This window comes from Corticium candelabrum, chromosome 1 (assembly GCF_963422355.1).
Source record: "Corticium candelabrum chromosome 1, ooCorCand1.1, whole genome shotgun sequence".
Classification (NCBI taxonomy): Eukaryota; Metazoa; Porifera; class Homoscleromorpha; order Homosclerophorida; family Plakinidae; genus Corticium; species Corticium candelabrum.
Genome location: NC_085085.1, coordinates 4619652 through 4638007, shown reverse-complemented (window position 1 = coordinate 4638007; position 18356 = coordinate 4619652). Strand labels below are relative to the sequence as shown.

The 18356-nt window shown below is 40.5% G+C and overlaps 2 protein-coding genes across 8 annotated transcripts; one reads left to right on the top strand and one right to left on the bottom strand.

The window, feature by feature from the left end:
• Positions 1 to 226: 226 nt before the first annotated feature.
• On the bottom strand, positions 227 to 15250 carry LOC134192040 (complement C1q and tumor necrosis factor-related protein 9-like). Of its 7 annotated transcripts, XM_062660763.1 has the most exons (25): positions 15164 to 15250; positions 14909 to 15095; positions 12349 to 12418; positions 12203 to 12286; positions 12098 to 12133; positions 6610 to 6699; positions 6354 to 6479; positions 6084 to 6208; positions 5944 to 5994; positions 5803 to 5879; positions 4350 to 4500; positions 4135 to 4292; positions 3886 to 3993; positions 3533 to 3773; positions 3059 to 3470; positions 1843 to 1898; positions 1679 to 1772; positions 1559 to 1606; positions 1477 to 1494; positions 1343 to 1414; positions 1177 to 1275; positions 1060 to 1116; positions 963 to 992; positions 825 to 897; positions 227 to 751 (listed from the first exon to the last, which is right to left on the bottom strand). In XM_062660763.1, the coding sequence occupies exons 16-25, from the start codon at positions 1890 to 1892 to the stop codon at positions 411 to 413; spliced, it is 882 nt and encodes a 293-aa protein (XP_062516747.1). In that variant the 5' UTR covers positions 1893 to 1898; positions 3059 to 3470; positions 3533 to 3773; positions 3886 to 3993; positions 4135 to 4292; positions 4350 to 4500; positions 5803 to 5879; positions 5944 to 5994; positions 6084 to 6208; positions 6354 to 6479; positions 6610 to 6699; positions 12098 to 12133; positions 12203 to 12286; positions 12349 to 12418; positions 14909 to 15095; positions 15164 to 15250; the 3' UTR covers positions 227 to 410. The 7 variants fall into 7 exon arrangements, with proteins under 7 accessions (XP_062516747.1, XP_062516706.1, XP_062516714.1 ...); XM_062660722.1 differs by lacking the exon at positions 3059 to 3470 and having other exon boundaries at positions 3489 to 3773; positions 6538 to 6699; XM_062660730.1 differs by lacking the exon at positions 3059 to 3470 and having other exon boundaries at positions 3489 to 3773; positions 5944 to 6031.
• Positions 15251 to 15828: 578 nt separating this feature from the next.
• On the top strand, positions 15829 to 17776 carry LOC134192139 (uncharacterized). The gene is made up of 6 exons (XM_062660836.1): positions 15829 to 15930; positions 16015 to 16353; positions 16430 to 16543; positions 16605 to 16658; positions 17139 to 17276; positions 17363 to 17776. The coding sequence occupies exons 1-6, from the start codon at positions 15870 to 15872 to the stop codon at positions 17446 to 17448; spliced, it is 792 nt and encodes a 263-aa protein (XP_062516820.1). The 5' UTR covers positions 15829 to 15869; the 3' UTR covers positions 17449 to 17776.
• Positions 17777 to 18356: the final 580 nt, after the last annotated feature.

Genomic DNA, 18356 nt, shown 5'->3' with positions numbered 1-18356 from the left:
CTTGTTGTCTCAAGCTAAAGTATTGGGTACCAACTCCTGCATGCATTCCGGTAATGTAGAACTTATGATGACCAGTCATGAAACACACGGGTTATAATGTGGACAGCATTTGGCTGTATTGAAGTCACCCTTTGAAAAGAAGTTAAAATCTGTTGGGCTATGGCCCACCGGCGCGATTGGGTGCTATCCAGCCATGAGTTTGCTATTGAAGAGATAAGAGAAAGAGATGAAAATTTATTGCTTATAATAAAGAAATGAAACAAACAAAAATTGGGGTTGAATGGTCACACTACAGTCCAACATACACAGTCACAACTACAATTACTATTAAACATGATCACATGGAGAGTCATTTGACACTCACACTTATCACTTGATTAATTGACATTCTCATTCTCAACAACATGCTTCTAGTTGATCTTAAAAATACCAAAAACTGAATGAGTAGAGGCCATGTGGTGTTGATGTCCTCCACCATGTATGTCAACGCTATCACCTTTTTTCAGCAGCTGAAGTAGACCAGCGTGCTTGGTTTTGTTTTCAGTATGATGATGGTAGCTTCGAATGTTCAAAACACGATTGCCATTTACTCTGATGTAAGGTGTCATGGTACTGCCACTATAGTCATGTAACCACAGATGTGTATAAATATAGTAAACACCATCAGATGGAATTGTAAGAGCTCCATTGCTGTATGTGATGGCACCCAGTAAGAATGATGGACTTCTTGTTTGCCAGTAGGTTATCACACCTCAACACAACAACATGTAGTACATCAATATACACAACATAATAAACAACACACAACAACAAAACACACTCACCTGATATAGTATAATAACTGCCTGATGATCCTACAAGATGTGCTGCAACAGGCACTCTTCTATTCTTTGTCCACTACACCAACCATCAACAATCAGTCCCACACAATACTACTCACTTCAACTCTTTTTCTTGTCTACCTCTTCTTTCCAATCCTCCAGTTGCTTCATCTACCAAACAAGCACATGTTCTACATTCACTACAAACACCATCTCATCATACAATAACCATCCCTACCCTCTCTGCCAGTCCCTTGAATGCAGAAAAATAGCGTTGCAACACACCTGCACTCACCTAACACACACTCAAATACAAAAACGACACCAACAATCACAACATGCAAATCTCATTCACCTCTAGACCGGGACGGCCTTGTGGTCCGGCTTCTCCCTTTGCTCCGGCTTCTCCCTTTGCTCCGGCTTCTCCCTTTGCTCCGGGTAATCCACGATCACCCTAATACGGTAGCAAACTCACATCAAATCTTACATCTTACGGATATCAAAGGCTGGTGCATGCTTACCCTAGGACCTACTGGACCTTGGATACCGATTTCTCCCTTTGATCCTTTTATGCCTTGGGGCCCTCTTGAACCCTACAGTTGTGTGTCTTTACGTAAATTTCTAGGCTCTTCAGTCCATTGACGCAATTATTTACCTTTTTCCCTGGACTTCCCTGTTAAAATTGACATCAAATTTAATAAACTATTTAGAAGATCGAATTGCAATTTTTATATTACTTTCTCTCCTTTTCCGCCAATACCAGACACGTTGTCAAGACGCACCATCTTGATACAGTAAGTACATTTAATTAATAAAGTTGATAGAACGACGGCATGAAATTGTCGACATAAAATTACCTGAGTTCGTTTGAGATAAGACTTTAGCGGTTGACAGACTTGAACTTCTGGATCTTCAGAGTTTGTAGAGTCTCCAGTTTTAGGAGTTAATGATCTACAAACAACAACGTTAAGTTAATTAAAATAAACGGAAAGTTAATCATCATTTAATTAATTCTACATACCCAACGCGGAGAAAGCAGCAAACAATTGCAACGAAGACGATAATGTTCATGTCGCTCTGTAATCAGAAAACACAATGACACAACGCATCGCGATCCCTCATTTATGGGTAGCAATTGCGTGGGTGTGGGTGCACCTGATCTGGTTAGTATGCACAATACCGTGGCTTGAGTGGGTAATTAGCTAACTAGAACACGACACGTCGTGACCAAAGTACACATACTCGATGAAAACAAGTCGTCTATCTAGCGACGTTCCGTCTGTTGATGTAGCCTATAGTGCGGCGCAATGGTGCAGAAACTCGGTGTACTAACTAGATTAATTTACTCGCTTTCTGTAATCTCGCGTATCCATGAACACTCTACACTGTACCAGCCATCATACTGTACCTCCGGCGGAAAAGGGCATTTGAAGTTCTCCGACACCAATGACTTCCCTGCATTCCGGGGGACTAAATACCTCTTTAGTGGTCGACATCGATGCCTAGGATGCCTAAATATAATGAATAGAGAAGCACTACAGTGCTAAACCCTCGGCTGGTGTACATGCACACGACATGCTAAGACATGTACGTGTACAGTGTACGTAAGGCAGCTGAAAATCAGGAGTCACGAACGCTCATGAATGACACCATTGAGAAATCCCCTCACGTGGTGGTTACGCCTACCGTATTTACCAGCTATCATCGCGTAACCGCAATCATTTATGTCCACAGCTAAATAGGCATAGGTTGTCGTAATGAGGTGACCAGAGCCATAAACATTATTAATGTGAGAAAACATGCACGTGCAAATGATTAGGCGTCTCTGTTCGCTCTGACTTTTCTAACAATAATTAGCCACGCACACCCAAAATTCAAGCTGGCAGACTGCACAACCATTCTATGCAGAAACATTGTGGAACAAGCCATCTTCGCCTTACGTGCTATCACGTTCGTACACTTCTAGTCTATTGATCGGAATAGCTTCATTTGCATCTGCGTTAATCAAGTATAGATATGGTCGTACGGTTGAACGCCAAACGACCACTATACTCCTTAGCCAGGATATGCGGGTTTCGGGTAATAAGTAATCACGCCCTCACGTCAAGGGAGGTAGGACATGCTAAGCGCATATGACTAGAGCTGACATCAAAGTCGTTTTTTAGTAGTAAGACCTATGTCACCGCGTGTGATTTCTGAAGATTCTTTCTGATAAGTTAATTGATAATTAAGCTCACCGTTGACAGGGAAGTGACCGGTGGAAGCCAAGGATGAAAGACAGATAGCTCAGTAATGAACTTCCTCCCAGAGTGCGCGCGCGCATGCACACACACGCACACACACACACACAAAATTTCCAGTTCACATAACACAAAATACTGTAAATACAAAACCAAACATATTTGATATTAACAAATAAATGTTTATCAGATGGGGTGACGTCCCATTACTACATACTGATGGGCTCTCACTCTGTCTACAATAGATCGATTTAGCTCGAGAATTTTGCCACTCCCGCGTGTATGATTATGCACTCACCCACAGCTAGATGGCATGAGACTGACTTCAGTGTAAGGCCAGTCAGTGTGATACAGTAGATGGATATGTTATTAGCAACAATTAGGAAATCCTTGAGTCAATGACACCATTCTAGATAAAAAACTTAACTGAAATTTGAGTCCTTGAGTGTACGTAATTCCATCCAATTTCACTTTTGATTTTGTGCATTCTTCACTGCTTTCTCTGCTGCATGCACAGACACCTGCTTGTCTGCATGCTTCCAGGAGTATTGCAATAGTTGCTTTCTGCTCTCGTTTTCTCCAGTGAGAAGACATGTATGAGGTGAGCAGCCAAGTTATGAGGGAAACACTCTTTACAATCAGACAACTCTTCTAAGTCGACTCCAAGATGAATACCAATCTCATATCAATGATTTCTGACATCCATGCCAACCTATAACAAAGAGAGATAATAAACATAAAACGTGATTTTTACTCCATTTATCGTCAATCCACAGTTAAACTATACAAATCCAACTATCATCTGGAATCGTGACTGTATTTACCTCAAGAAACTGTAAATCAGACACAATTGCTTGCAAGTCTAACTTGTCACATCTGTAACTTGACAATCTCCTCCTTCGCAACACAGAATGGCCGAACTGAAGAATGTTCTAGAAAATGTAATAAACACATTAACATACATTTAAATGATGAACAGGATGACTGCACAGTTTTAATTGAAATCAACCACCAACTCTTGCAGTAACAACTAACAGAACAATGAAACAATTTTTTTGTGTGCAAACTTATACTTTTCTCTGTTCCTTGCTCTACTACTCCTGGTAGCATGCTTCTGTCACCCTCACAATCATTGACGATACGAGGTAACACCTCTACACACGGGTTGACGAATTTGACCACGTGCATGAAGAAAATATGTGTATCTCCACTTGATCAACATGTGGCCAAGCTACACACAACAATCAAGGTAAACACATGACTATCATGTCAAACGTATGTAACTTACCAGGAGCAACAGTTTCTATTGTATGACTATCCAGCCTTTCCCCTGGAACCTCTTCAACTGTCTGACCTGTAGTATCTATGTACCGGAAAGTACATCATGTGTAAGGAACTTCACTTCCAACAGGAAGACGAACTAGCAATGAGTTTCTCTCCTGAGAGAAAAAATACAACAGAAAAGTCAATAAGGAACAAACAGACAACAAAAAGAAATAAGAACTCTTGAGTCACATACAATCTTTTGTATGATTATTTTTATGGTATTGCTCTCGTATGATATAATACCAATGGAATATGTGGTCTTAGTTATCTGCAGTCTGAAGTGATAAAATTGATAGTATCTCTTAGTCTACCAAGGTAACATACAGCCTACAGTGGTACGAGTTATTTCCTAGGCTAATTACTACGCCATTAAGTCTGTGGTGCAATAATTGATACTAAATGTATTAATTACATACACTGATCACTGGCATAGGGTGGTCCGCAAACCACCCGCATTGCTCACATGCAAAGCCACACACACTTTTCTAAATTTTTACCTCGCAGTTTGTAGACATCTAAGTAAATAGTATCAATTTCAGGTTACAAATAGACTGCGAGACTGAGTGCTGTCAGTGTGGGTATAAAGAAGTGGAAATACTGTTACAGTCTGTGCCAAAAAGGTTTTCATGGCTCGCTGCGATCGTCAAATGAAATGGCATCTCGATGACAATAGAATCTACAAGACCAATGCAGTGCAAACAGCGTTGACCAATTTTAGCATTTCGTAATATAGTGAGCAATATAGGACAATAGCTATAGAGTTTAGCTAGAATAACATGTGGAGTAAGTACTGTGGAGTGCAAGCAAATTATTAGGTAGCTATATAGCGGAGCCGCAGGAGATTCCATTCTCTGGTCAATCGAGGATGTCGACCTTTACTAGACTTACTTGAAAACAATTGATGGATAGGCTTCTGCATGACTTTTTGGTGCCGTCTTTTTGACTGTGCCAATGCTGGATAGAGTAGTAAATGCCTCAAATAAGTGCATAATGGTCATGCGCACTTTACGTGTCCACGACTTCTCCGCACGGGTTTTATCATACTAAAATGATGATGTGTATTGTCAAAGAAATATATGGTCAAAAATTAACGTCGTCGATCGTCAACATACTACTCTGAGATTAAGCGGACCGTCACTGTTTAGTAACTTAAAATCATAGTTTTGCTTGAAAGGGAGTGATACGCCTAAAATGTTTGGGGGGTTATAGCCTCCCCCAGCCCGCCTCCCCCAGCCCCCTCCCCCCGACGCTATGTCGGGGCACTGATGGTGTCGGGGCACAAGTGCACACACACACACACACACACACACACACACACACACACACACACACACACACACACACCAATACTATAAGCTCTCTCTGTGCATGCCAATGCTGAGACTTAATTAACTACAACCAACAAACATTCTTACTTGAACTTTGCTATAACTGGGACCGACAGCACATCGACTAACAGTGTGTACATTGGCGGGTTGTTGCAATATTGATCCTAAATGTTATTATACACAAACAATTGTGTAACAACTTAAAAGATCCAAAAGTAAATAACAAACTTTGTGATGAAGTTTTTCTGCTTCAATGTTCTTCCCTTTTCTCATCACACTCTGCCAACCATTTCAATGTTGTACAAATCAAGACACACTGATTCACAGACATACTGATTTAACATTTACTATAGAACATTTACACATACCAATTGCTGTATCAGGATGTTTCTTGTGTAGTGAATGTCTGACTATGGCAAGAGATTCTCCAAATGTTTTTTGCTTTCATCCAAATGTCCAGCTACCAGTAAATAATATCCAAGTTGACCAACAGCTGAGAACAACAACAGCTTGTAACCAACAGTGACAATTATGACTGATTAATTCATACTTCAGTATCAACGTAAGCAAATAATAATCAGCATGTCATGCTCACAATTCACATAAAGTTGACGTCAAACGAAAAACAAGAAACGAACCTGCAGCCACATGACGATGTTCAAGATGAAAAGATGATTTATAGATCCCGACACACTCCTTCATCAGCTTGATTGATTCACTTACTTTACCTTGATGGTGCAGACACTGAGCAAGTGTTAACTGACCTGAACAAGATGAACAATTACTGACGATATTAATATATAGACAACACATTGAATTAACGTGAGGTGAGTAGAGTGGTTTCAGTATGAAGAGTGAAATGTCTTACAATCGTATCAGACAACGAACACATACCACGTGCAAGATCAGGATGATCTCTCAATAATCTTTCTGCTACAGACAGTTTGTTTTGTTCCATAAAACAGCTACCAAACAGCCTCATAGCTAAAATAACAATAAAGGTGAGAATTAAGTAACAACAACTTTTTTCTTGGTAATGAAGTTGCAATACAACAATCAATGTCTAATATATTTCAATGCAGTAGTGAGAGATGAGTTCTTTCTCACATGCAACTACAGGCACTGTTCCAGTCTGTCCATGATATCTGATAAAACGAGAGCTTTCTAGAGCACATACCATGCAACCTGCCATTGTTGAGTACTGTAAACAAAGAAATTTTCGGTGGCATAAATTTCAGAACCTTCTGAAAATTTGGTACAATCCATTTTTGGTTAAACTCCTCGGAATCTTGAGACTCCTGGCTGGATGCACAGTGCACTAGAACTACATTTATGCATTTTTACAAAACAATAGTAAGTGCGCATTACGTAGTATACATCGACCACTATCTTCTAGAAAGGCAATTGATGTTCCAATACTCTCATCTTTGTTTTCTTGGAGATTGGTAAGTAATATCTCTATTATTTATTAGTTTTAGTTTCAGTTGCAGGAACTGGCGTGCAACTCACTAGTGGGCAGCACTTAGCTTTAGATAATAATTGCAATAATTTACCATGTTCACAGACATTGCTGTTGAGTCCACTGGCACAGCAGAGGGTCCAGAGGTTTAACAACTTTCACAAAATTTAGGTAGACATTTAATTTAGGTGCTTCTTAGCCCATACCAAAATTACCAAAAGTAAATGGCCACCAAACATTTCTTGGTTACAGTAGCTTTAAGACATACACAGTGTAAGCTTGCGCAATAACACCAGCAGTCAACAGCCAGTCTCACTGACACACATACAACCATCATACACAAGCAGGAAGAGACACAAGCGACGAGAAACAAACGCTACTAAGAATCTACTGCCAAATCACGTCACTATATATGTCAGCAACTCCTTTAAGCTCTTCCTCCTTTAGTAATGTAGTGTCTATTAACGTCTATTTGTAGCATGTACCCTAGCTTTGTCTGCGCCAATCAGTATCCAGTATTTGCTTAGAATATAAGTGACATATCCCACTTCCACTACATTGACTGGTCAATAAATCAGGCCATAAACTGCCTGGGGCTACTGGTTTATTGACAAGTCAAGATGTAGCAAAAGTAGGATATGTCACTTATTCTGAGCAAATACTGGACACTGATTGGCACAACATCTCAGCTGGGGGCTACAAGCCGGTTATAGACCTTCTGGCAAGTGTATAAACGAAATACACCTCGCTCCGCCAACAAGTTGGCATGAGGGCAAACGCCAGCGGTCTATAACCTATACTTAGCTCTGCTAAGTAGTACGTTGTGTGAACACAAAGATGGTCTATCATTAAAGAATAAACAGTGGTTACAACAAATTATTAAACCAATTTGTTGTATGATTGGGCATTGATCGGACTGTAATGCTATATCTTTTTTTTTGTCATAAACCACTGCCAGCCTGTCAACGCAACTGTTTTTCAACATAAACATTTACTGTGACCAAAAGAAACCAACTGGACCTATGCATCTTTTTATATATTTCATGTCAATGGGATCAGAAGGATTTCAGACAAATGGTATCTGAGTGTTCAATTACTTCAACAATGTTTTTGCGAACATATCCACTTTGAATGTAACAGTCGTAGTGCTTCACTTTTAGTAGAACGTGCATCTTTCACCATTTGAATTGACCCGAAACAACCTGCTTATCACTTTCTAAACACAATGACAACATTCAAGCCATTGCAAGAAGTTTTCACAACAAGTTAGCAGTTGCTGTGTTGCTTCCTTGACTTTTTACAGCTTGGATCCCATGCTCATGAAACTTCTGACAAACGGGCTCCCAGCTGTTCTCATTCATCCATTTCTTTGCAAACACAACAAAAAATTGGGACAGTTGTAAGAAGGTATCACAACAAGTTTGGTGCTGCTGCATTCCTTGCTTGAATTTCTTGCATCTTGTATGTGACTACAAACTTATGTCATATATTATTAGTAAATAACAAATGAGAGTGACCCTTTTCAAATTGGTCAGTGCTATAACAAATATGTTTTCCTTGGTCATAATTGCAGCATATGCAAGGTAGTACTGTTTGAAAACTATATTTTGGCATGTTTACAAAGGGTATCTGGCATCCTTCTTCTTGTAATTTCCTATTTGAAAACTCAAAATCACAATTGGAAATCAAAAACTACCAACAAACACACAAACACTAGCTGTCAAACATTGCACTTTGTACACTCACGACAAGAGAGTTGCATATTTGGAAACTGAAAAAAAGCATCAATATAGGAAATTCTTCCGATGTGTTTCAAGAGAGTAGAGACTAAGCAAAGACACCTCGACATATTAGGAACAGTTTTGAGGCCTCATTTGCACATCAGTAACTTGTAGCAATTTGGAATGCATCAGCAATCCTTACAATTGTTCTAATTGTTTGATAGTGTTAGCAAAGTGATGGGTGAATGAGAACAGCCGGAATCTCATTTATCAGAAATTTCATGAAAGTGGTATCCAAGCTGTAGAAATTCAAGAAAGCAACCCAGAGGCTGGAAACTTGCTGGGACAGCTTCTTGCAATTGTTCAAACTTAGTCACTGCGTTTAGAAAGTGTCAGGCCGGTTATTTAGGGTCGCATCACAAATTGGATGCATGGTGCAAATGGCGAAGGATGAAAGTTCTCCTAAAAGTGCGACGCTACAACTGCTACATTCAATTGTGAAGACATTGCTGAAACAATCAAAGGCCGCAATAGAGTTATACAGCTCAGATACTATTTGTCAGAGATCGTTATCCCATTCACAAGAAAGATCCAAAAAGATGCAGAGGACCTACTGTCTAATAACACGTAAAACACAATGATCGATAACCATGTGACATGTTGTAAGCATGTCATATCATGGCTACCTTGTCAAGTTGTCAACACTGACTCAAAACCATAAACACCCTCCTCAAGTCCTACACACCTCACATTATTTGAACAAAAAGTAATGGCCAGCAGTCCGAGTAATCATAGAACAAATTTGGGCTTGCCCTCAGACACCTCCCAACAATAATTTAATTAAGTAATACATATGCATCTAAGAGATCTTTAACAAAGATAGCCTTGCAAATGGAGCAATTCCGGCAAAAGCTCCTCTTCCTCGCATGATTCACGTGAGTTTAGCTCAGCGACTGCCGGGAAGAGCCTGACTTTCAAGGCTATAACAAAGACACTACCGTATGTCTACACATATAGCAAAACGCTGATATCAGTGACGTTTACCAGAATGTTGCTTTTCAATGTCCAGTAACTGTACAGGAATGTCAGTATAACATAAAAAGAGTGCTGGTAAAGCGAGAGAGTAACTACCCCTATGCTGTAGCTGTACTGAATATGGGTCATAATTCGATTTGTTGGCAGACATCAGTGTTATCATTACAGATCTAGAATCAGGCCTTTATGAAAGATAATCTGGACAATGCACAAGCAATTACGAAATGTTGAGCAGGTAGAACCCTGTTGACAGCATAGCAAATAGTCCTATCTATCAGAAGCTAGATCTATTATGTGATATACTTGGTGGCAACAAAGCCAGAGTTGTTACAGAATGTGAACTGTCTCATCAGTGCTTACTAGACTGGGTTAGAAATGGGGAAAAGCTGAAGCAACTTACAATGATAGACAATATCATATAATAATACATCTAGACATAGATAAAGTCTGGAGCGCATACTTTATCAAGCCCGTAAGTAGAATCTGTCCCAGGAGGGGGTTCGCTTGGAACAAAAGGTGCTAGGAGAACATACCAGATGAGAATATACAAGAATTGCCTGGCATTGGACACTTGCATAATTACGAGTCAAGACCATTAAATGTGTGCAAAAGATTACATGTCAGACATTGAGACGCAACTAACTGTGCATTTGTCGTAGTACATGCAGATAACAAAAGAAAACAAGCAGAGTTGTTGTCATCATGTGGACATCGTATCTCAATACGATTTCGGTCCTGGTATTTCTTATAACTCCCCATAGCCAACGAAGCAGACCTCTAACTGCTGCAAGGAGGTTCAAACCTCAAATCTCCCCTGCATACAGGCCTGTATATTTAGAAATAGAATTAATAGAATTATACACGATACTAATATGTTCATTGCATAGATTAAGGGTTTTTTCCTACACAAGTCCCAACTTGTGTACGAGCTGTATAATTTGCGTTCAAAAAGTCTTGAGCTGTGATTGGAATGTAACAGCAACAGGGACCTCTCTGAAATGAACCGTAGGATGCACTACAATTCCTAAGACATAATAATTATCTCATTTATCCAAAAAAACAATCATTGAATGAAATGCAGGGGTTTCACCTGAAGTAGATGCGGCATCAAATAAGAATGGTTTATTTTTGAAGTTACGTAAACTCAGTTTGAATCAGTCATCTACCTGTTAAATTCCGTTCAGAGCCTGTGGGAAGCATGTTTGAAGATAAGGCCACTGAGAGTAGAGGTTGCCATATGGTATGAACTCGGTTGTAATACAATCGCAAGTACTAAAATAGTAACAGTGCACCACCCGCTAATTCCGTCAGTGTCTGCTCCGAGTTTGTAGTTCAGTAGTGCCGCTATTACAGAATATCAAATGGTATTAAAGAACTAACAGTAAACAGGTTCACTATACAAATAAGTGAAGAAAATTTTCAGAACAGCTCCTAAGAGAGGACAAAAATGATACCAACGGCTAACACAACATGCCTGCATGGTTCCTGTCTGTATTCTTTGTTGCAAGCATCTAGGCAGACCTATAAGGCGTGCCATTGGCAAGAAGCACGTCCTGGCACAATAATCAGGATAGATAGTGTTGCTCTGTTTAGAGATATGTCCTGCCTAATCAAGTGCTTTCAAATAATATGCGAATCAACTATGTAGGTTTTCTACTTCTCTATATCTGGAAATTATCCCACAGGCTCGATCTCCATGCATTCTTTGAATGGACTCTAGTATCTGTGACACAAGCACCCATACACCTGCCCTTGGTTCAGACAACGGGCTTGCCTACAGGGAGGCAAAACTTGCTGCGTACACGTACGCATAAAATGTATTGTAGGAAAAACACTGATATTTCACTCATGATTTGTATCTGCTACAGTTCCAGTACTACCACTGATGACGGCTGAACCAACGACCAGAGAATTGAAATGCAGTGCATGCGCCCATTGTTATCGCTGGTGTTAATTACACAAGAGTGATAGTCAATGTATCCAGCCCTTTTCTCACATATTCTCTTCATGTCAATTACCCGAACACCGTACACCTGGCAGTCTAGTCAAGCATGTCATTTCTTGCATGTGCAGTAGAGCTGTTCCGTGTTGCCAAAGCTAGCAGCCATGGGTTTAGCACTTATAATGACTACTACCTCAATATATATATTCTACATCCATTACTCACCTGTTTTCCTGGAGGACCAGAAACTCCGGGAACACCCTAAAAAAGACCACAAATGCTCACTCAATACAACTTGATCATTACGACAAGAGATCAAACACACACTACCGGATCTCCCTTGCTTCCAATGCACTCAACATCAACAGACTGCGATGGCTGCAAGCACAATGCCAAGATGATCAACACTACCAGCTGCAACATCACCAAACCAATGAGCAAATGATACAAGTTGAAAGTAATACAACAAGATGTACTTGCTTGTCCACTCATATCAGCAATGTTGCACCTATTGTCTGCTTGCTGTCATGTCCTTTCATTTACACACTATCAATAGAATGATTAATCAGAAGACGATCAAGGTAAGTGTAAGTGATGTATAATCTATTTCCAGCAACAAACATACAGCCTCCACATGCTATTGTCATCCCTCCATGTCATCGATCAGGAGCAAATAATGTACATGAAGTGCCAATGGCTCCAGGAGACTAACTAAGTCAAAATCCCACAACATGTAGCCTTGCTCCAGGCACAGTGTTAATTACAGTTCCCGGATGTGCTTCCATCCCCACTGTATGTATAATAGTCGTAGGGATAAAAGCGCACCCGGGACTCCAATCAAACCTGTGTCTAAGACGACGCTACACAACATCTACAATAATCAATTTTAATTAGTGCTGCCTACAATGTTAGCAGCCTGTTCTGCTTGACCTTATAGAGCATCCTTAAACTCCACAAATTAATATCAAGCTCAAGCCAAGCTGCAAGTTATTAATTTAATTTGTCATTCAACAAGAATTTTTAAATTGCTCGGTGTGAAGTAGGTGTGGCTTACTGTCTTCCCGCAGTTGCCATTCATCAAGACAAATACCATGAACGTCAGTGATACACACTGGTAATAAATACAGATGGAAAGAGTAAAGTCCTATGTGAAGATGACCATTAACGTAAACATCAAACTTGACATTATCCAAACGTGTAAAAATCATTGTGTCACGTAATACCACTCCACTCTGTTGGTAATGTGAACATCTGTGATCACCTCAATGCCAATAATGGTGTAATGTCTGACTGTAAAATGAACTTGCTCCTTGGTAATAATCATCCCAGGCGCAGCAGATCCATGTACCACAGTTATAGTAGCCTTAGAACAAATAAATTTTGTTGCACTAAACCTTGCAATAGTCTCGTACCAGACCCTTTTACGCTATCGTGTTCGGTTCCAGTATAACACAACAATGCCTACTGATTCTCCTATAGTATAATACGCCAATCCACGCTTCCGTCTGGATGGATGGATGGATGGATGTCTGTCTGTAATGCGCCGATCAACACAACGCCGGTCTCCAATCGTCGCGAAACGCGATGGCCCAGTCAAGTTCGGCCACCGAGACGAACGATCAAGTCGAATTTTGCCTGGACTGCCTGCGACGACCAGAAACGAGACTTTGTCAGCCTGAAATTAGATGCACCGGACTTTGTTTGTTCAATTAATCGAGTATGCAAATGTGACGTGCGCTCGCCAGCCACTGTACCCCATCCTGTAATTCCCACAACTGGTAGAGTGCAAAGATGCGCCCGCTGCAGTCGTAGTAAGCCAGCTCACCGGGCCACTTTTGCATGCGTGCGTCCATCCATGTGTCACAATAGGTGTGTCTTCTTCGTGGAAGTGGCATACAACGATAGATTGCCACCGCCCAGATTGCCACCACCCATAGGGTGGAGTAGTACTAGTTATTATTATTATGGAATTTCTATACACATGACGTAGTTCCCACTGAGGGCAACAAGCAGACAAACAAAACAAAGAAACATGAACACAAACATCCCAGCTACCAATAACCCACCCTAATTACATAAACATACCTACTTGCAACTCTTTGTCTACGGCTACTATACAAACATCCCATCCCTCTTACTAACTTGTTTCCTGAATAAAAAGCTCCTTAAAAATAATTGAGTTTTGTTGTCCTAATTTTTTCTTCTGCCTCTGGGAATGTTCCATTGAACCGTCAATCATTAATTCAGTCATATTTTATGCCAAAACCATTCCTGACCCCTTTCTCAGTCCTCTATTTAGGCCCCTAGTTGTTGCATGTCTGTTTCTCATCATCTAGGCTCTCTCAAACTGACATGGGTGGACGAGCAATTACCATTACCCATTATGTTCACCTAACACCAGAAGTCAGCAAGCACATGCAGCCATTCAAGGAACACAGCAGATCAGCATTAGTCTATAATGGTGTACCAGACTAAAGGTTTAATTTGGGAATCCACACCAATATACCTTGTAGTTGTGTATCCTGCAAAAAAATCAGACAGGGAAGTTGATACGTATGATCCACGTGCTCTGGTTGTATTGCACATGCGCACTACATGAATAATGGCGTAATGAAATCAGTGCCTATCATTCGGATGCAGTAGGGTAATGAGACTTTTATTCTTCACATCATACTGTCCAAGTCCCATTGATAGCTCCCATATGATATATTGGAAGTAACTGTTTATCAGTTATTTACCTCCATAAGTTGCCCGAATGTAGAACCTCACCAGTTTCCCCAAGCAGTGTGTTGACTCCGCCAAAGAATTCCCTGCTCTTGCTGCCACCTGAAAATTGATTGTTGAAATGGCTACTACCAAATGCCTTGTTGACGTTTTGAATATATTTGTGTTTATTCTACTAATGATGAAATCAGCTGGTATGTCACAAATCCTCATGTTACATGTACTAATAGGATTAGGCTAATTTGTCACATGGAATGTCCAGACCATCTTTATGCCAAAGTAAGCATGCAACTAACTTCCTTCCATACATACTAGTTTTCCTTCAATGCTGGTATCCTGGCACATCGCATGTATTTGCCAACCTCTGTAGGAAAGAGGACTTCCTGTCCAACTTTATTGAGAGCTACTAGTAGACTGTAGAACGGAAGTTATGAATGCGACTACATTTCTAGTCAACACTCTGTCTGACGCGCTGCCAGACTCCAATTGTTCCCGAATCCTACATGCACATGTACCACAGTCAGTAGATTCAGCTAACACAGGAACATAGAACTTGCAGTTGCGTACAGCTGTATTCAACGTTGATGAGTCTCTCCGGCGCGACGTTTGTCTTTAGTTCCACTCGTTCTCCTTCTGGAAACCTGTAAGTTGATATAAACGGCACAATGTAGCCTCGATACTCCAGACTGCATTTTCGCGTGATGGGAACAGGTGCGAGCCTACAAATTTTGCATTTTAGGTTTTGTATAATTTCTGTTATGTTGCTGATCTGTAGTAACGACCATTGGCATTTCCATGTATTAATTTCTCTAAACATTTCGAATCGGTTACTAATAAGTCAAATTAATTAAACCAATTAAATTGATTAATTACTAATATTAATTAGTTTAATTAATTATTAATTAACACATCAATTTTAATTATTGTTTTAGACAAAATTTGGGTTGGATATGCCAAGTGTACAAAGATGGTGATGTATCATGCAACACATGACTGCAGAATCTAAATTATTTGATCGTTCTGTAATTACGTAAGCTCGAATGCTAGGAAACGTTTGTAAAACGTATGCGTATGCCACTGCTACGTAGACGCACACATGCAAAAGTGTAGGAGCAGTCGTGGTACGCGGACTACAGTGCGCGTGCCCTGTGGTTACGAGTGGTGTCTTTTGTTGGGGATCCCTTCGTTGGGGAATCCCCTTCGTTGGCGTATGACGAATCATTTGCGTGACGTTGACACTGACTCATATTCTTCTGAAGTCTGTAGAGTCGACATGACTGCCAACGTTCGCTCTACAAAACGTCGAACGTTACGTCAAATCGTTTTCGTCTTGGGTGAGAAACCTACGATACGGTAGTATAATGATGTAATATAATCGTTTGTTGATCGGTGGTCGTTTCCTTTAATTTCCACGTTAGCTTTCACTGTTGCAACTTGTAACAAGGTGACAGTGAATATTATCACCGGACCGACCTTACAAGAGCATCAATTGCTCCACTTAGTGTCGATTGTAGACCCTGGACAGACAGACCGGACATACCTGTGGAGGCGAGACGCGGAAGAGATCTGTGATAGCAGTCAACCCTCAGTGGGACGCACACAAACCGCCAAAATCACATGCACTGACAATCACTTGATTGTACGAAATCTCAGCTCTAACGATGCCGGACAATATTCCTGCTCGGTGCCAGGAGTGGGAGATTCAGATAGTGTGGCTGTAGTCGTCACGACTGCAAAAGTCAAGCTACCAACAAAAGGTAATTCGAACCGGTCACATTGTCCATGCTAATCTCATCCGATGTTTGCTGAGATTGGCTTGTTTCCGCCTTGTAGTTCCCCCCTCAAATTCCTCCAACTCGACCACCTCCACCAGTCACATTCGGTCGGTGCCAACCGTCAACGCAACGACAATCACACCGAATTCCGACCTTAGCAAAGACAGTGCTGGTATAGTTTTCGCTTCGAAGTGCACGTTGTTCATCGTGACGAATCATATTTATATGTCTAGGGACGGGAGATGCGTTTCCTGCAACGTCACGTGGTTCTGCTCCAACTACTACGAGTAAGAGACTCCATTCACTCTGTATACATACATTTCTGTGTGGCTAGCAAAGGATGCGTTTGCAACGAAACTGCTATTAGCTATTGCTGTTGGTATGCAGGTTAATTATTGCATATTGCCATTGTTTTGCAATCGTGTGCAATACGTCGTTGTCTGGCAGACGACGTTAGACAACATAGTTGTGGTTTAATTAGCCAACGGAAGTTAAAAGGGGAGGGGCTGGCTGCGCGAGACCACACCGCATGCATGTGACTTGTTGGTTTGGTATGGCCACACGCCATGTGTTCACCAAAAATAAAACGCACGAAAATGACGTGTGACGTAATAGTCTCAGAACTGGCTACGACCTTGATGTACGGTTGCATTCTGCAACAAAGGCTGTTTGCAGTGCAATTTCCTAACTAATTCTTAGTTAGTTGTTAATTAATAATTTTGTTAGTTAATCGATTATTTGTATTCATTAATGCTCTGACTTTCTAGCAAATGGCATTGATATGTCAACTGGAAGCAATTCTACTGACTCTAGTTACATTGGAACAGTTACCCCAGAACCTACTTCTCAAACAATCATGCCAATCGATGTCTCAGTCACTGCTTCTCCACCCACGCCAACTACAGGTGGTTAATTAGTAATTAATTTGCTTGCTTAGATGTTATGGACTACAAATTGTGCAACTATTGTAACAACTGTTGAATCTTTTTAGGATCGTCTGCTTTACCAATTGCACACATTCCACTGGTTGTCTCTATTGTAGCTGCTGCTGTTGTTGCCTTCTCAAATGTCTGGTAAATCTGTTGCAGATACCAGACTGTAATGCTAAATCGATTAGTTTGTTTACGCGGGCAAAATTATTTATGTCGTTACACGGGATCTAGAAATTTGGAGTGCACATACTTACATGTGTAAAGATCGTAATAACAATTTGATTTTTTGAATGTTTTCGAGCGTGAGCAATGTCGAGTTTTTTAGATGTGTGGATTGTAGAAATTATGTTTATGATCTTGAACGGTATTATTTTGTTAGATATCCACACGTACTATATGCTATACTAAGATATTATTTGTGAACAATTTACTTTGGCTTTATTGTGTTGCACCTAATATGGAAAATGACAAATTCTGACTCATAGATTAATTAACAATCAACTTTCCAATAGCTTCTCCACAGAAACAATAATTTCTACTAGTCAGTGCAAGAAGACGGACCTCTAGACTACTGTAGTATTGTAGCACCGTCCAGACGCAACGTTCTATAAAATACGTTGTACTCCTGTCTAGACGTATTCGTGCTATACTGCACTCTCTCGTGTAATATAATCCAAGCAGGCACTGGTATATAGGACACACTCGAACGATCAACTGATCAATCCTTACGCAAGTGCTACGTACACCAAGTAGTGAACTTGAACTAAGCTCTATATAAGTAGACGATACACCGTACTACACAATACACGTACTACACGGTACACAATCAATACTAAGCTAGTCTAGCAAATTCACAAGTTATATAGGCGCTACCTAATGACGTCAACTAACGTACGCTAAGTAGCTAGTGCGCTACACCGTTGCTACATTCCTCCCTCTTTATTCTAAAACACGTCCTCGTGAGTCAAAGTCAAGGTAACAGTAATCAACACAACGCTACGGTAAGTCTAACTCATATTCTTCTTGGTTCATCCAGCCAGGTGGTCGCCGATT